The following is a 19,498-nucleotide window of genomic DNA, read 5'->3' as shown; positions in this document are numbered from 1 at the left end:
TAACTGAGGCATTTTACAGACTAGCTAATTCTATTTAAATCAGATAAATATAAATCTATATCAGCGAAAGCATTAATCTGAAGCTACAGTAAATACAGTAAAGCCATATACTGCACAGTATATGTTCAAGGTTTTTTATTTCTGTAAAGGGTTGAAAATACAAAGAGTTTAGTTTTCTTCCTATTACAGATGCAGCCATTCAAAATGCGCGGTAAAAACCCGCGGTACGGTAACCTACCCACAAGCCACCGCGGGCTACCGGAGCATACCGCAGGGCAAGTGATTGGCTGGCCAAAATGACCGACAGGGGCACTCGTGGTGCATTGGTTGGTAGTGCAAAGATTGAATCATTTAATGTCTTTACTGTGCACATTTTAATCCGCTTAGTTTTGAATATTTATATGGATTTTACCACTAAAGGGAAATTTTAGTAGCTGAGCATAAAAAGAAGAGGAGCATAACGCATCTGAAGGTCATAAACGATATTAATTTAAAACATTACTGTATGTATGTAAACTGTACTGTGTATGGCTGGTCTTGGTAGTTTAAAGAAAAAATACACACCAGTCTTCCATTTCTCCCTAAACATTTTAAGCATGAAAGTTTTATGAAACGGTACCCAAAAATGCGATTGCTGTATAGAATGAATTTTAATTAAAAAAAAATATTTAACACGAACATTAAGCTGTTTACATCTTCCGCCTGAGAACAGTCACCCGTTGCTACCCAACGCAGAATGGTGATTGGTTGACACCATCTGACACCCCTCTGATTGGAGAAAAAAGACGTGCTGGTTTGCTATACCAGGAAGAGAATTTCTTTCAATTCTAAACGTGTATTTTAAAAGTTTAAGAAGTAAAAACCTTACAGCGTACACAGATTTCTAAACTGATCAGGATCGTTATCTTTGTCTTATGCATAATAATGTTCACCGCTCTGTCCAGCAAATTAATAATAAACTTTATTTTATATAGCGTTTTAAACGAATAAGTAATTAGATTGCTCATAAACCTAATCACTTGCTTTTTCTTTTTATTTAGGCTCAGATTACAACTATAGATCGAATTATTAATAACCATAATAACAACCAACCAACAAAAAACAACCATATAAACATAATGGTGGTGCTGGACCTTCCAGTTTTATTTATTTATTTTTTAATCGCGTAACATAAACATATTACCGTATGCAAACTGTACTGTATACAATATGTACATGTATATTTAATGTCTTAACTGTGCCCGTTTAAGTATTGAATATTCATATCTAATTTTACCACTGAAGGGAAATCTTAACATAAACATACAGTATATGGCTGGTCTCGGTACTTTAAAGAAAAAAATACACACCGGTATTCCATTTCTCCCTAAACATTGTAAGCTTCGAAGTCTTTAACTAACGTGATACCGGAGTCAACAAGCATACTTTTAGAATTTGATTAAAAGGGAATATAATATGGAATCGCGTATCTCAAGAAATTAATAACGATATAATTATATTCATGTTGCAAAAGAACTGCAACGGACATAAAAACTCCCTTGCATGGTTTCATTACGACCAGAATCGGTCTTGAGATATTTTTAACTTGATTTACAGTATTTGAGAGGTATGTCTTAACACCGATACTACAGTGCTTAAGTACTGCTCACGTATATGTTTCTAGGTTTATATTATGCATTTCATACGGTCAAATTACTTTTGAGCAATAAGAAGCGAGAAACGGTATGCGTTTTACTTTCGTTTTGTGCTGGGACCCGTGGATTGATTAGAGATATCAAGTACATACAAGTCATTTTTTAAATGTTGTAGTTCGTCTTGAAAAAATGTTACGAGTACATCATCTATCAACAATTACACAGGTTCTGTTTCCATATTGCGGATTTTGGTTACGTAATATTATTTTCTAGATTTCACGTTGTGAATATGATGGGATGTCTGATGGGATGTTTCTAAAAATCCACCCTCTGTAAAACGTCTTCTCCAGTTGTCCTGCATATGTATTCGCTAATGAAGCTGTGTGTTCTGAGCCTAGATCTCTACATTTCTGTATGAACCAGCTTAGAGGGCTAAAGACAGCTTGTGTTTAAATTGAGTGTAAGGCAATTTATGCTTCTAAAGTCATGGTCAGCATTTATCTTTGTACTGTGTTGTAAACTTGTTCTGTGCCAAGTCACATTATTTTATAGCGTTTTTAAAGCGTTATCAAATACGGTGTTACTGTAGTTTACTGAGTCCCATGTCACATGGTCTGTGATTGAAACCTGTAAAACCGGTTTAATTCGTCACAGCCAGCACTCTTCAGGTGTGAGAGTCTTCTGCTCAGAATGAAACGCTAAAATGTTTGTGTATATTCTAATGGTAGTGGGGGCGGGGTGTGTGGGAATAAGTTTGGTTGAAACATTTTCTCTGAAAGCATTTTCTTCTTGTAACCGATCTTGTTACAGCATGTTACAGTTTACTATTATTAACCATATTAATTTTAAGTGCTTAATGTAAAATCTTGTAAAAATATATTTTCATTGTTCAAATATACATTAAGTCTGACTATCATATAATAAGTTAAATACAAAACTAAAGAAAAAATAGGGTTAAATATAATTCAAAATATTTTGCTAACAATGTTAACTGTTTATGAATAATAAAATGTATTAACTAAGGAGTAGGATGGCACAGTTGTTAGTATGTTTTTTGTTTTTTTTAACCCAATCTCCGGGAAACCATTAGTACGATGGTGAATCGGAGATTCTCAACCCTTGCTGCGTACGACTGGAAAAGAATTCGTGATCGGATCAACGAAATGCTTCGTAGGAGGAGGCAGTCTTTTCCTCTTGTCTAACAGTCTGTCCACAAACAAAACATTCCTGTTAGACAAGAGGAATTGAAAAAAAAACAATGTTGTCAATGAAAACCGGTGTGTGTGTCTCTCCCTGCTGGATGTCCCTCTCACAAACTGCTGAATGAATAAAATAATTTTATTGAAAACGAGTTTGCGATTGTCTGGTCTTTAAATTCTGTAGATACGCGATTCCATATTATATTCCCTTTTAATCAAATTCTAAAAGTATGCTTGTTGACTCCGGTATCGCGTTAGTTAAAGACTTCGATGCTTAAAATGTTTAGGGAGAAATGGAATACTGGTGTGTATGTTTTCTTTAAAGTACCGAGACCAGCCATATACTGTATGTTTAAGTTCCAAAATTAATATCGTTTATGGGCTTCACACGCGTTGCAGTATGCTCAGGCACTAAGTAAAAGGAGATGCTTCGTATTGCTTGACTAATTTTAAAAACTAAGTTATAAATATAAAAATTGCAGGCGCTGCTCTGGTGCGTCGGCTCCTACACAGTGCCTGTCTGCCGTAAGCGTTACAATATACATACAGTACCCAACACTGCTTGTACCCATCTGTCATGTAAATAAAACACCTTGAATTGAATTGAATTGAGGGGAGAAGGGGGGGATACTAAAGCCAATACTGGCTCAATGGGCTTTGACGTGCTAATGCGTTAACGGTCCGGGTGTGGCAGGCTTCCAATGTCAACTCGACTCGATTAGAAGACAATGAACGTATTTTAGCCCTAAATGAATTAATAGCAAACATGGTTTACATAAAATACATTTTTCCAAGAAAGTTTATAATAATACGATCTATAGTTGAAATCTGAGCCTACTTTAAAAATAAAGGAAAAGCATTTTCAGAGAGCAATCACGCTGTGTTTATGAAGAAAAAGTGATTAGGTTTATGAGCAATCTAATTACCTATTCGCTTAAAATGCTATATAAAATAAAGTTTATTTAGAGATGAATGATCAGTGTCGCAGTTTAAATAATGTGAGTCAGGAAACTAACACAGCGCCACCGGATTTAATAACGCAATAAAAACGCTATAAAATAATGTGACACAGTACAGCACAGTACAACAATACTGACCATGACTTTAGAAGCATAAATTACCTTACACTCAATTTAAACACAAGCTGTCTTTCTGTATGAACCTCTAAGCTGGTTCATACAGAAAATGTAGAAATGCATTAGCCTGATCATGATTAAAAAACACATAATTAAACACGCGTTTGCGATTTAAATCAGAACACGATTTAAATCAATATAAATGTTTATATTGTAACGCATACTGTCCCGCCTCCATTTCTCTATAAAAATTTACTGTTGCACACACACACACAATAGAAGCAGGAACCACTGTCAGAAGGGAAGATATATTCAAAATATCGCAAATATCGATCATGTTGCGATATTTTGAAATATAAAAGTCAATTGATTGTCCATAATATCGCTTACCTATTTTTTCGAAGAAATGTTTGTTAAAATAAAAGTCCAGCACCAGCTGGATTCGAACACACAACCTACCAGTTGGAAGTCACGCACCTAGACCAGTAGGCTACAAGACAGCTTGCATGTTCAAGTAGGCGAAACAGCCTTACACAGTCCTGCCGCAGTACACGGATATAATCATACCGTTATTAAATTCTTTAGATACGCGATTCCATATTATATTCCCTTTTAATCAAATTCTAAAAGTATGCTTGTTGACTCCGGTATCACGTTAGTTAAAGACTTCGAAGCTTACAATGTTTAGGGAGAAATGGAATACCGGTGTGTATTTTTCCTTGTGATATTTTAAGCTCTAGTTGAATGATAGGTGTCGCATTTTAAATCATTTTCGTAGCTAGAAATTATGAAACGCCCTGTTAAAAGCAAGGAAGTTTTTATGCCCCGTTGAAGTAAAACAAAATGCCTGACAAAGTATGGCTTGGACAGATTCCAAGTGCTTGTACAAATGTGCTAAAGAAATTATACTTTGAGTATACAGCTTGTCCAAAGTCATCCATTATTAATACTATTAGTAATATCTTCAGTAAAGGCTTTGATGCATAAATATTTCTGATAAAGGTAGGTTGTGTACTTCTGTCCAACTGAGCAATCTTGCTTTCATAATATATACCAACATTTTAATGACTGATGATTAACATGCTGTAATACACAGTTCAAAATTAAAGGCTCAAATGCTGTACATGAGAGGTTAAGCTCCCCCTGGCGGTTTTACAAGGCGACGCCGGATAGTTAGTCACGTGACACACGTGAAATGCGTGATACCGCGTGATACTGTGACACGCCCACCGGGGTATGCCGCGAAATACCTCACCCATTTTGAATGGCTGCATCTGTATACTAGTCAGTGGTCAGTGATACCTAACCATCTTAAGATCAAGTTTCTAATTTCTTAAAAGATATGTCCACATGTACAGTACAACTGCAAACTTAAAAAAATCTACGAAATTCTACTTTCACTGACATTTTTGTCACCACTAAGGTAGTTTATCTATCAACACTGGGGTCTCGTCACAAATTCACACAAACACAGATGGTTTTAGGCTGATGCCAAAACATAAAAATTGCCTTCACTCTGACCTTCGTATTAACTAAGATCAAATTAAGGATTTCTGAAATAATGTTTTATAGCCATAACAATCATTGGACACAAGCCCTGAAGCAACTGTGAACACTTGGTTAACATTCTAATTCAGAAAAACATGTCCTGTCAAAGTGCTTATATCTTCCAAGACAACTTGGGATCAAAATACTGTATGACGCTGGTTCAGACACTTAAATCCAATGTAAAGATATAGAAACTAGGATCAGTTTATATGAATGAAATTCACAGTATCACAGCAAACCACCTAGTAGTGTCAAACCTTGCCTGTTCCTTATGCTGTAAATATAGTACTTCCTCCCAAAATTAGTTTTTTTTTTTACATTTGTCTCCCGTTTCAAATTTGTGTATGTGAGGCCACAGAATATAAGACTGCCTGAAGGAAAAATGAGAAAGAGGCTGTACTATAGGTCCACTAGAAGTGACTATGCAGAGAAATAAACAAGACAGAGAATATTAAAATGACTCTTCATAGCCTCATTATTCCTTCATACCTTCACAAGCCTGACCCTGCAAGATCTTTTACCCCGAGGGCCACTTTCCTCCAAGCTGCTAGACACACTGTGATCTGTCATTTGGACTGTCACTCACATAAACAGAAGTGGAGGCAGACTTTGGCATTTTTCAGCCATCATTTTCTCAGACATATTAATGTCCAGTGTCTTCCCACTCTTTCTGTGATGCTTTGACCTTTATAAGCTTAAATAATGGTCTCCGAACAGAGTAAATACAGACAAATTTAGTGTGACATGAAGTTCATTTTAAAACTCCCCTGTGTGTGATTTTAAATCTGTCTTCAGTGTTCAAGCGTTAGCTGAACATGGTAGGAAAGATTAGATAGGGCAGAAGGTACTGGAGGCTGAATAAAAAGACATTAACGATATAAATTAAAGAATAACACCACTAGGCATCATTTAAAAAAAAAAACAGAAATGGAAAAACTAAAACCCCAGAGGCAATTAAGTTATTTAACATCGTATGCTTCAATATATCTCCATCTTATTTCATGTAGTCTAGTGCTGAAACGAAGTTACATGAAGAAAGCTTTTACAAATGATCCAATAAAGGTAAATGTACCTCAAGTTAATGGCCTTGTTGAAAGAGGTTATGATAATACCAACGTTAACAGGACAATCATTTGTGGAGATTAAAAGACAAGAATAATTTGTTAAACTTTGGAAAGAAAGCTTAAGTAAAAAAAATCTGCACTTATTTAGGTCACTGATTAGGAATATTATCTTAAAAAACTGGAATGTGTTACAGAGCGATTGTACATTTGCAGATTTTGTAGAAACATTCCTTCGAAATTGTTTTTCGACAATCCCAGAATTTAAAGCTTAAATTGAGTCCGAGTGATTTAACAATGATCCTGAAAGTTACATGATTGGATTAAAGGTCATTGTAAGTGTTAGTTGGGATTTTTGTGGTAAGATAGTTTATTTTGGTTAATTTTGCCATCCTCATAGAGGTCTGTGGTTTGAAATCACATAATGTATTAACTGTAATATAGTTTTTGCTGAGTACAGTACATACAACAGAGACTCAAGGAGCAGAAGGTCAGAAGTCAGAGTGTGAATTATGCTATTAAAACACATAATGATTTTATTACTGTATTTATGAAGCTGAATGGTGATAAAATCATAAAGATTTCATGAATGAATTAAATTGTGTTTTTTTACTGTAGTCAGACTATATACTGCATGTATTTGTTGTCCACATCACAATTTGGAATAAAAAAAAAACAATTTCATTTGATGACAAAGATAACAGTAATTCACGATAATTACATAACACCACTAATAGCGAGTATTTCGATCCTGCATCTAATTGTTTTTAAATAAATAATTGTTAATTCCCTTCATTACATAATATCTGTTTTATGTTCCATCCTGATGAAGGCATGTGTGTGCTGAAACGAGCTGATCTGCGTTAGGGCTCCTCACACTACTGTTTCCCAAAACTTTAAACAAAACAAAGTAAATAAAGACCTTCAAGTGGATTACAGTTTATTAATGCACACCACTTTCAGATTTTCTTTCTTCCACTGTGAATAAACCTGGAAGCTGGTCCATTTGGTGTAGAAACATGAGAAACACAACATGTAAGAAGCAATGTGTGACCTGGAGAAAAACAGTAGATAAAATCATAACACTCTACGGACATAAATAAAAGATTTAAGAAAAAAATGCACTCAATACTCAAGAGAAAATGGCTTTTCCTGTCTAATATGGGTGTTTCTCCTGCACTTTCTGCTTTCCCGGTGCTTGTTTCATACAAATTAATGGCCATTATGGTGTTGTTAAGGGCACTCTGCACAAGCCGGCTCTTTTTACACATTCAATTATGAAAGCTTGTTCTCCCTAACCTTTTACAGGCTGTATTGATTCTTTTTCCTTTGCTTTCACCATTCATGATCAAAGTTAGTAAATTTCAATTTATCTCCTTCAGGAATCAATTCACAAGCCCAGAACCAGCCAAAGAGAAATCTGGTAAAAAAATGAAAATGTCGATATTAATATTCTATAATACAGTCTCATTTGGACAATATCTGGCTATAGGAGTTCTGAAGGCACATGCCCACCTTGGTGCCTGAGTGAGAAGAAATATGATCAATAAACAGACCCGTTATTCTTGTGAAAATATTACAGAACCTCACCAGTCCTCCCATTATTTCTCTGAATTACAGAAATGCAATAAGTACTGTACCACAAAAGCATTACATTTGTAAATGGTGTCTGTAGAGTGAAACAGTTATATTTAATTAAAAATGTTAAAGCAGACAGGTTTTCAAAGCAGAGACCATCCATGGGTTCACAACACGGACTTTTAATTCTCTTCAGGTAAATAAAATGAATTTGTTTTGTAACCGCCCCCAGAGTATACTGCAGCAGTTTGCGATTTAAGAGACTAGAGCAGGCATCTGAAACATGACCTAAATCACTGTGGTTTCAGTGACCTTTCTGCTTTTGTTTGTTGGCCATGCTTTCTCTATTTTTTTTCCAATACTAGCAGCAGTTCTTTTAGGTATAGAAAGAAGACGCATGAAAGGGAAAGTAACTAGGTTTCAAAACATGTCAAGAGTACAGTAAAACTAAACCACCTAACAACCCATGCACATGTTTTCGAGTCTAGCTAGACTGTGTAAAAAACTGAATAGCAAAAACTGAATGAATCTAGCTGTGTTTGCATTAGGAAACACATCTGTCAATGTGTACATAAAAGCATGAGAGCAACTGTTTAAGAGTGAATCTTGGTGTCACCAGCTGAAACAATAAAAGCTTTACTTGCTTAGAAACTTGTATAATTGGTCTATATCCTTAGAGGACATACTGTATCTTTTGTCAATTTTTTAGGTGCACATAATCACAAATTTTCTTTAAACCTGAGAAATCATAGTTATTCAGAATTTGTAAAAATACTTAATGTAGAATGTCTGACGGCAGGGCTAATTTTTTTAAATTATTAAAATATTTCAAGCTAAAGTGAATACTGTATTTTACCATGTACAGCACACAATACATTGAAGATATTAATTACAGTGAAAATTGAGCCTGTTGTATTAGACAAAGTAGGTGAACAGAATCCTGCTCATAAGGAGAAGAAAATATCCTTCAAACTACAGCATTTATTTCCTTTTAATTAACACTCATAATTGCAAAAAAAACTTGATTGATCTCAAGCTATGAAATATATTAAATGTGCTACTAAGAAGGAAGCTCAATAAAGTTGAATTACATCTCGTGTCACATAATCAACATCACATTCCCTTATACTGTGCACTACAATTACATAAAGAAAATTTCCTTTCTCCTTCCAAACACCACCGTGCTGATGGGCTTCATTTCTAACTTCTATAAACTGTAATTGTACCTAAGTTTTTTGTATCTATTTCTTATAAACCGTGAACTGTTACAGTCACAAACCACGAAAATAAGCAGGTATCTAAGTCAGAAGCTGGTCTCTGCACAGAAAGGACCTTTGGGAGAAAAAAAGTTATTCACAGGGGTAGACAATCCTAAATGGTGAAAGGACTTGGGTGGACAGTCCAACTTCAGGCCATAAAAGAAAGGAATTTTCAGGGCAGAAGCCAATTAATATTTGTCAGACATATACTGGATCACAATTAGGCTCCTTCAGTGATAGAAGCGATGCACACTAAAGTCTCACTGAGCTTTATGAAACATTCAGCTGGACGTCAGGTTTCACTGTTGTCTAATTAGGCGGACTGGGCAGCTCCAGTGGTGAGACACTAGCGCTGATACTGCCAAGGCAGGCTGAGGTCAGTGAAGAGAGCCAGCCAGGATCACACCCTGCTCAAGAAGAGAGACTCTGGAATGGTGCTTCCTTTCCCTATGACCTGAACTGCAAAAGTTTCTGCTTTTTGAAATGAACAGCAACAAAAGCCTGTAAAATGACTATAATCCTCTCCTCCAAGTCTCTCACAGACTTGTGTGCAAAACTGAAGACAACAGCCCCCGTGAATATTGCCCTGTTTTGTTATAAAGCCCACCTGCTTGCTTGGAAAGCAGCACCTGACGGGAGTTTTCCTGCCCTGCTAGAAGCTTCTCTGTCAATTGCTCAAAAAAAAAAAAACGCGCCGGCAAGCAGCGGGCGCAGAGCATGAGTCGGGGAGACGGAGACAGGTGACATACCTTCGTCGCTGCCCGCCTGTTGCTTCACGGCACTCGGCGCCGCTCTTGCTGTAGGCTTCCGCAGTGGAAGTCGCCAGCTCTTCGTGGTCTTACTCCTTCCTACTTCAATCATCACCTGATTGAGAAACCGGAAGGACAGCATAGCCAGCACGGTTCCTCGAATGACTTCTCTCTTTGCGTTTGCGTGACTCAACATATTATTTACAATCCGGACTCTTTGTCTTGATTACAAATCATGACCTCGCCATCTTGTCACTGTGCTGAGCGTACAGTAACAAGAAGGGAACAATTCTTACTGTAACTCTAACATTTCACACAATCGGGATGTTATGTGCATAGTTTTATACTGAAATTTAAAATCTACATTTATTATTCTGAAATGGCACTGACATGAAGGTGTGTGGACTCTTTTCTCTAGTATGGGGAAGAAACCCTTACCGTGGATATCTCTCCAGGCTCCAGCTCAGCTCCTCCACTGTCAAAGTCACTCAGGTTGTTTTCCTCTGTAGACACACTGTTTGTTTCCTCCTCTCGGCTGGTGTTCAGGTCGGAGTCAAACTCCTTCTCCTGGGAGGACGACCTCTGGAGGGCAGGGTCCCCATAGAGGCTGAAGGCCCCCGAACCCTGACTATGTGCAGTCAACTCCCTGCAAACGGTCAGAGCTTCGGCTGCTTCTGAGTCTACTCTGCGGAGGCTGAACTCGCTCCCACAGGGTTCCATCTTGTCTGAGTCCAACACCTCCCAAACATGCGGGTTCTCTCGTGCCTTTCCTTCACTTGATTCTGCCAGGTCTGGGGGAACCACTTCACGCCAAAACGTTTGGGCTTGACAGTTAAGGCTGTAGTGAGCTATCGGTTCTCCTGGTTTTAATTCAGTCAGAACTGCTGGAATTTCTGGATTCACCTTCTCTATCAAAACCGCTGGGGTCTGAGAGCCTAGACTGCCCCAGATTCCCGTTTCTCGGGGCTTAGCCTCATCACAAAATTCGGACGTGCCATGGGATTTCAAATCTTCTTTACTTGTTGGGATGGGATCTTCCTGTGCGTTGTTTGTTTGTTGTGTTTGGGAATCTGATTTGTCAGAAGGAACTGAAGTTAGAGTGCTCTCGTCATCAGGAGCACCAGCTAGTTCTCCTGAAGGTTTTGCTCCATCCTCAGCGGCTGGAGTGCTCAATTTTTTACTGAGTGCAGTCGCAAAAAGATGGAAATCTTTGATGAGTGTCGGATGTAAAGGGCTCGCATTTGTATTTGATGATACACTTAAGGTGTTTTCTCTGCAGCTAGATGGACCACTGACAACCTGTTGTTCATTAACACAGATTGGGGATGTAACACTAGTGACAGAAGTTAAAGCCTGTAGCTCCTCTGGAGTTGTTTGAGATAGACAAGCTGCCTCAACCTTTATTCCTTTGGATACTGTATTAATATCAAGACTTACTGGAGTATTTAGGGTGTGCATGTCAGCATTGGATATTTGAGATCCACACAGACTGACATGGCTTTCAAGGGCATTTTCTGGTGCCAGACAATGGGAAACATTACAAAGCACGACAGCTGAAGAATTCATTTCATTGGTCAGCAAGGGAGGAGGGGAGATTTCTCTGCAGAGGACAGGAGCTGTAGGATCTTCTTGGAAGCATATGTCACTACTCATTGATTTAACCTCAACGCACACTGCTGGAGTCAGAGATGGCATCTCTTGGCTGACCAAGGGAGTAAAAGAGTGTTCCTCATCACTCAGTTCCGGAGTCAAAGAAGGCATTTCATTGTGTATCGCATATCTGGAATTCTGTTCCTCATTAATTGAAACTGTACTATATGAATGTACACCATCCTTATCAAGAACTGGGGGCCATGAATTTTCTGCCTTGCTGATAATAGGTGCGGAAGCACTGTCATCATCTGAATTTAAGGAGCTATGACATGCTGGCCCACAGCTATGTGCTGCTGTTAATGAAGTCCCTTCGGCATCTGCTGAAATGGACCCCTTAATTACAGTGTCTAGATCTGTACCATCACTACCAATTATCTGGGATTTGGAATTTGAGTTACTGAGCTTTGGGACCTGTGGATGCTCTTTTGTCAGCAGCGGAGGGGATGGAATAACTGCTGGCTCACAAATCATGTGACTGAGGGACTCATCCCTGCTGTCTGATGTTGGAGATTGAGCTTTGCTGCCTGCTACTCCTGAAGAAGCAGTCATTTGAGCATTTACTTTATTGTGTTGATGTTGTTCTGGGGATAGAGTTTTGAGCTCTCCACAAGACACTGGACTGTGTGGTTTAAGATATCCAGCTTGGGCAGGGGATTTCATCTCAATGTCTGCTGCTGGAGAACGAGTGTCTTCGGGAGTAGAGAGGACCAGAGCATCGTCCTGCCCTTCCAACTCTCCTGGCGGAGGTGAAACCTCTGGCTGCTGCTTGTTTACGGTACAGGAAGAGAGGACGGATTCTGTTGGGATGCAATCTTGGCCACTTTCGCTGGGATATCTAGTCCCGTGTTTCTCCTCTGCGTTGACTTTTACCATGCATATCTTCTTGCTTGCTTCTATCTGGCTTTCCCCTGAGTGACAAAGCAAGTTAGTTAAGCAATAAATCAAACTCTCACTGCCCAATTTAGTTTGCTAATCTAATTAATATATGCTAAAAGCATTTAACAAGAGCTAATTTACTTGTGCCATTTTATATGGCCTATTAAAAACACCTTGCATACTTGGGGAACAAAAAAACTTTTTACTCAAATATTCTTAAAAGCGATAGTTCAGGTTCAGTTTCCTGGTAAAAAAAAATTAATTGAATCTCCTTCTTTTCTCCTCCTTGTTACATAATGATCACTTTGCCTGTTTTCATTTTATCAAATGGCCAATGAAAAATAATTCTGTACATTGGCGTGCAATTAATGATTGCAGTAAGATAACACTGGCACTGAATACTGACTAAAATACCATTCAACTAATAATGCAGACAATATTAAACCTTTTGGTACAAAAATGATTTGTATTCCATTTCATTTTGTTCCTAAAATCTTCCGTTTTTTATGATAGACTGATCATAATTAATTACGCAATTATTATATAAAATTTATTCCAATGACTGATCTCTTCAGAAACTTTTAAAACATATATGTATTGTATGCAGTCATATTTCTGCATAAAATGTTTCCTCACAGGAACGCAAATTATTGATTTTCTTTAAGGTATAACAATAGTTCTAAGGCACCTGCAATTACACTCTAAAAATATTTTAATATTTTCATGGACTACAAATATTAAATCAATGACATATCCTCCCTTGTTCTAGTTATTCGATAACTGCCTTAATATGCTGGTCATTCCATGCATCTGAAATCCCAATCAATTTCTCCTGCCCACATGCTTTATTAGAAAGCAAGAGAAAATAGAGGAGTTGAGCTTGAGAGGGGAGGCGGGCGAGTGATTTAAGACGAGTCGAGCTTGTCATGAGTGGATTTATAGCTTTCAAGACAGCTCGGGCACACAACTGATGGGTGACACATAATCAGCCCTTATCTCACCTGAGAACTGGATTGCATCCAGGGACTTGTGATCCTGCTGGTTTTCACTAATGCTTTCCACTTCTTCTGCAGACAGCTCTCCAATCTCCTGCAGCTCCACTTTCTTGCCTGTCCTCTCGGGCTCCTTCTTGACCTTGAAGCCTTGAGGAGCAGCTCTTACAGCTGCTGCTTCCGTAACCGCTGGCTTGCTAGCTGCCCTCTCGTCCTCTACGGTTTTCAGCTTTTTAGATCGAGATCGGGGGTGATGGAGGCTGCTGTGAAAGATAGCACAGTCACAGTAAGGAATGGCTGTCAAGGATAAGGCACAGAGCTGCATTTATCTCAGCAAGCTTTTACCAACGGAGGCTGTAGACGGGACAAAACCGTATTTTTGCTTAAATGGAAAAAAACAATCCCTTCTTTCCCAGGTTTCGTGGAATACGTTGTAAAAAAGCATAAATAAAGTGTTCTGCCAGATTTGTCTATTACAAAGAGATTGAAATGCTCCTGGTGAGAACAGCAAGGTTTTATGTTAATGTACAATGAAACCTGGGGAGAAAAATGTTAAGGTCAAAAATATGAAAGTGTAGCAGTCACAATATGGTAATGCATTTTACATTAACACAGGTCTTGCAATGTTACCGTCTGCTTGACAGTTCTGACTGAAGGGGAACCAAACAGGTTAGGTCAAACCAGACCTGGGTCTGAATTTCACTTATTTTGAGGTATTATCATTCGTTTTACCATGAGAATGAGTTCCTGACCAAGACACAGCATGAAGGCAGGCTGAACGATCCCATTCTGGAAGCAACTAAAGACAGTAAAATCACTCCCCTAGACAATCATGAGATTAGTGTGGTAGCTTTTTCAGCATATTCCATCAGTAATTGTCCACCATTTAACTCAGTTTCTGTCTGAAATTCTGTTTGCATGCCTGAATGTGCATGCAATCTGATTTTATAAGTTTGTATGCACATCAATGAAGTGTCCAATTTAAAATGTACAGATTTGTATGTTCAACAAGTTGAATGTTCCCTTGTAAGCTGTGTTTTAGTAGGCAAAGGTATTTGTACTGTATATACAGTATTGCTCCACACAACATTTCCAGACCTGATTCACTTATCCGGGAAGTACATGGAAAGATAATATAATGTAACTGAAAATTTTGGAACAGCATGCCTAAATTCTAAAAACGTTCTCCCAATGGACACTTGCACCCCATTTCACCTGGCTACTCTGAGGTGCACCGCAGCCAGACTGAGTGAATTAAGGCATTTCCATTTATTGGACACTTACAAAACAGGTTCAATTCTAGTTGTAGTGCATATCTGTAACATTACTTACTTATATGGCTTAGTCAACTATTAAAATGGCACTGTGTTAGAATCCTGTCTGACCTTATTTGTGGGGTACTTACTTCCTAAGTGACCTGCAGAAGAAGGAGGCAGCTGTGTTTAGGATCTCCAGTTCTAAATTGGCACACTGAGGTGCTACAATGGCTAGTGAAAAGGGGTGTATATCCCTGTGTTTTAGGCAAACAAGTTATCAGATATCCAGTCCAAAGTGAAAATAATTTGTTCTCATATTAGGTATGATTCCAAAAGAAATTTATGATAACTTTGGAAGCTGTCATATCAACTGCGAGATTATGTCATTCAGAAGTTTGAACGGGCAAACGTTCTGACAGAAATGAATTACACGAGAAATCTATCAAGATCTTGCAATCACAGTATTAGTAATAACACTGTCATTGCTGCCAAAGCTGGGTCTGCACTGTATTTGATACAGACCTGAAAACGTTAATTCCTGCAAAAAAAAAAAACATCTTCAGAGGTTCTCTAGTATGATGTGCGGAAAGTAAAATTTAATTACCTGCTTTAATCAAATTGAACTAACAGACTGTGCAAGAACTTTTGTGTGTTCTGAAGTCTCAAATTGTTTTGTTTTTATCAAAACTTTAATAAACAAAGACATTTTAGCCAAAGGAGTGTTTTTGATTTACCAGTGCTGGTACACATTTTCAACATACTTTTAATTTTCGGAGTTAGTTTTATTTCGAAATGTACATGTTAAATATTATACTTAAAAAAGCAGATTGTTGGTACAGTATTTGTTCTTTATATTTTTGATAATGATAGAAGGTGTCGCAATTATAAGAGGAAACAGGGCAGAGTATACAGTAGGACCGCATTTCCATCCATTCATCCATTTTCAATACCTGTTTTCTTCTATAGAGGGCAGCAGTGAGCCAGAATCTAGTCTGGTAGACATAGGGAGCAAAATGGGTCAACACCCTGATTAGGGCTCCAGTCAATTAAAGATGGTAAGCAACCTGGACAACATGAATGATGGGAGGAAACCAGAGTACCCAAAGAAAGGCCACAAGATTACAGGGAGGACATCCAACATCCAGAACTCCACACAGACATGACCCAAGGTCAAACGTCAAACCCTAGAGCTCCGAAGAGACACTACAGCCCATTGCGCCAATGTGCTGCCGAGAAGTTCCATCAGAGAAATTTCTGGTTATGATTCAAGTCCAGGCTTGACCTTGCTTTAGTAAATGCTTCGTGGTCATTCGTAATTAGAAAATGACTGAGAGAGTAGGGACAGCTGTGGTAAAGGTGTCCCACAGAATTAATGTTGAGGGAACGCCACCAGCTCAGATGCCTCTGTGCCCCTTGGAGAGGTGGGTTTTCCCATAGCAATAAAAGAGCACTAATGAGTCTAACAAACACACCCTTTATTGCTAATAGGTAAAACAAGCAAGGCTTATTCTTTTGTTTTAGAGCAGAAAAACAAAAGAACCGTAAATTTACAAACACAAATCAATAGGTGATAGAATTGGCTGAAAATGGTCTTTGTCAGGTTAACAAACAGTATATGTCAACGAAGCAAGCATCCACTCGTCACAACAATAGTGTACAACATCTGATTTTATTTCTTTTTAAGGCTAAGGCCTCATGATTGATAATTCTATGACAGTATGGTTAGAAAATAATCTATTACGAACATGTTTGGCTTCTGTATAATATTCAGATGTCTACTTTCAGAACAGAGCCATTCCCTTACATTCAGGCCTTATATTTTTAATACCCCAACGTGATCAAACAAAATCACAGCCCGTTATGAGTTTGGTCTTTGAGTCATTGATTTTCTTTTCTCTCTCACTGTGCTCGTGCTGACAGGTCACCGCAAGATACGCTCAAGTGCTGAGAAATGCACTGCTAACAGAAAGGCGCTTTTTTACAGGACAGCCAGCCACTGTTCATTGCTCTGCAGCTTGGAGAAGATCAAGTAGATATTCAATTCCATGCTATCACCCTCTATAAACATCTCCTTGACTGCAATTCCCTCCTTGTTTCGTCTGTCATTCATCTTTCTACTTCGGCTGCACTAAGCAATTTGTTGTTTCTTTCTCCCCCATGTAATGTTGACTCCACGCTGGGCATTCCTTTTGTGTTTTTTCTTTTCCTTTCCAGTTCCTCTGCAGGTCTCACATTACAGTACAGTACATGCTCTCTGCTATCACCACACAGACTCACTGTAGCTCTATAGAAACAAGATGATAACAACAACATGAAGACTCTCGTGTTTACCAAAATGTGAAATTGGTTTTTATTTCATAAGTAGTGTTTTTTCTTTAATAATCATAAAACAAGCACCCCTAAAGCACTATGTGAGAGAGAACATTAGTCCATCATAAAAAACTTTTTAAATGTAACCGGTGAATTTGTAAATCCTTTTTTTGTTATTTCAAACTCTGATTTTACATCTGAAATAAAATTAACTGCTCTTTATGCAGAGCTTTTCTTTTGCAGGCCTACAGGTACATCAATGTTGGCTAAATAAACTAAACTAAGTAAATAATACATTTCTTCATTGGGCAGTACTGTAAAATCAACTGTTCTTTGCTACCATTTGCTAGCCCTGGGACATTTAATGTATACGGAGGCAGTGACAGTATAGGTTTGTACATAAAATTCCTGATTCAATCAAGGTGTGAGAGGTCGAAGATTTTTTAATATTTCAATAGTAGCATTTTTTTCTTAAGCATTTAAAATAAACATGGTAATTTTTCATTGCATTATTCAATGATGAAAGAATGCATCTAAAAACAGAATGAAGAGGCAGGTAGCTCTAACTGTGATTGTAAATCATGGAACAAGTGAAGACTACAGTATACGCATTAGAAATATGTGATATAATGCAAATCCCTTTAATTCTCCTAAGTGAACCAGATGTCAGGGAATAATCTATAATTTGTAAGTAGTGCAGATATGGAAAGCACATAGTGATTGCTTGTTTCAGATACACCACTGGACTGATCTGCTCACAGTCCTCTGGCAAACTCACAGTGAAGATACTAGTGCAGCAGAAGAAGTCCTTCGGCTCGGTAACCTTACATACTGGAGTGTCTGGCTTCACTGCAGCAGCATTTTTTCAGGTTTTGTTTTGTTCTTCTGCTCAAGACCAAGTCCACTTTCAAGACCAAATTCTAAATAATTGTAGATTTGTAGAAATCTGTGACCTGAATGATGTCTCCACCTTGCAAGTTGCCTGTTAATGTCTAGTGACTGCCTCAGCATATCAGCCAATTTATCAGTTTCTGTTGACTATTTTCTCTCATGTCCTTCTTAACTGGGGAAATAGCGAGCAAAGAATAAACTTTTTTCCACGTCACCACCATCACCAAGAGCTTGTCCATGTAAATGCAATAGAAAAAAGTAAAAAAGTATACCACCGCGTCATACAGTACAGTCATATGACTCACAGCATCCTTTATTTTTAACTAATACTGGTACTGTACGAGATGGGGTTCTCTCACATGAAAACAAAAAGCAAGCTGAACACTGAAAACTGAATCAACTAAATTATGCTAAGCTTTCCAGACAGGACTGCAAAAAGCTATTTTTTTTTCTTATAAGTCCCAGAAGGTGGGTACTAACTCAATTGGTAGAGGAGTTCACAATATTTAATTAGAACAAAACAACCAAAAACACAGCAATTACTGTACAGATCACTTGCTGGAACAAACAAATGTTTCAGATTTATGTTTGAATTGAATTTATATTTAAATATACATGATGGGGAAGTGTATTCTTATACAGTATATATGGAGGGAACCAAGCCAAAAAGAGCCATCATCAAAATTACTGCTAAGCACACAAGGCAGGTCTCTTTACATCAATTTCCCTACGGGATTAATAAAGTATTATCTATCTATCTATAAAACGTAGAGCAAAGTGTTTTAGAACGAATGCTTGCTTCAGCTGTAAAAGTGCTTCTTTTATATGCACTCTGCACAGAACACAAGAACACATGAATTTGCACTAGAATTTTCATGGCTTGCATGAAACCATCACACTGTATGTCACTGATTTATTATAGCACATGTACAGTACAGTATGTGCTTGTGTACAGACTTGCAATATCTTACTAAATACAGTATGCAGTTTTTACTAAACTGTTCATTGACACTGATATGTTCTTTTTAGTTACCTTGATTGTATTTTAGTAGCTTTACACATAATGATGAATTGATTGATTGATTTGAAATTTAGAACTGATTATATAAAGATGCAATTAACATAGCTACATTGCACACTGAGGAAAGTGCAAGATGTAATGCAAATGTGTCTGTTTGTTTTGATGTTACTACTAAGAATAAATTAAAATATAATCATATTTAGTTTCACAATTTCTTTGTGAACCCTGGCTCTATTTCTTGAACATTTCAGGGTTCAGGCACCCAGAGTCAATGACAAAATTGTATTTCCTAATTTAACCATGCCATATACAGTACTAACTGCAGTTTCAAATACTTTTGTCTCACTTTGTGCTGTATGTAGGTCAATGGTTTTAGAACAGAATTTTCTGAAAAC

At 37.7% G+C, this 19,498-nt stretch overlaps 1 protein-coding gene across 7 annotated transcripts in view; it reads right to left on the bottom strand.

The window, feature by feature from the left end:
• The window catches only part of kdm4c (lysine (K)-specific demethylase 4C), a 219,702-nt gene that overhangs the window by 76,120 nt on the left and 124,084 nt on the right, over positions 1 to 19,498 (bottom strand). For 5 of the 7 annotated variants that reach the window (XM_088608770.1, XM_088609019.1, XM_088608850.1 and 2 more), the window contains 3 exons: positions 13,635 to 13,888; positions 10,543 to 12,665; positions 10,105 to 10,219 (listed from right to left, as the gene is read on the bottom strand). In XM_088608770.1, coding sequence (XP_088464896.1) covers positions 10,105 to 10,219; positions 10,543 to 12,665; positions 13,635 to 13,888 — 2,492 coding nt within the window. The remainder of the gene's footprint in view (positions 1 to 10,104; positions 10,220 to 10,542; positions 12,666 to 13,634; positions 13,889 to 19,498) is intronic. The other 2 variants (XM_088609003.1, XM_088609179.1) reach the window with 1 other exon arrangement.

This window comes from Lepisosteus platostomus, chromosome 1 (genome assembly GCF_059453375.1).
Source record: "Lepisosteus platostomus isolate fLepPlt1 chromosome 1, fLepPlt1.hap1, whole genome shotgun sequence".
NCBI lineage: Eukaryota > Metazoa > Chordata > Actinopteri > Semionotiformes > Lepisosteidae > Lepisosteus > Lepisosteus platostomus.
The sequence above is the reverse complement of the archived record's forward strand: the minus strand, read 5'-3'. Positions and strand labels throughout refer to the sequence as shown.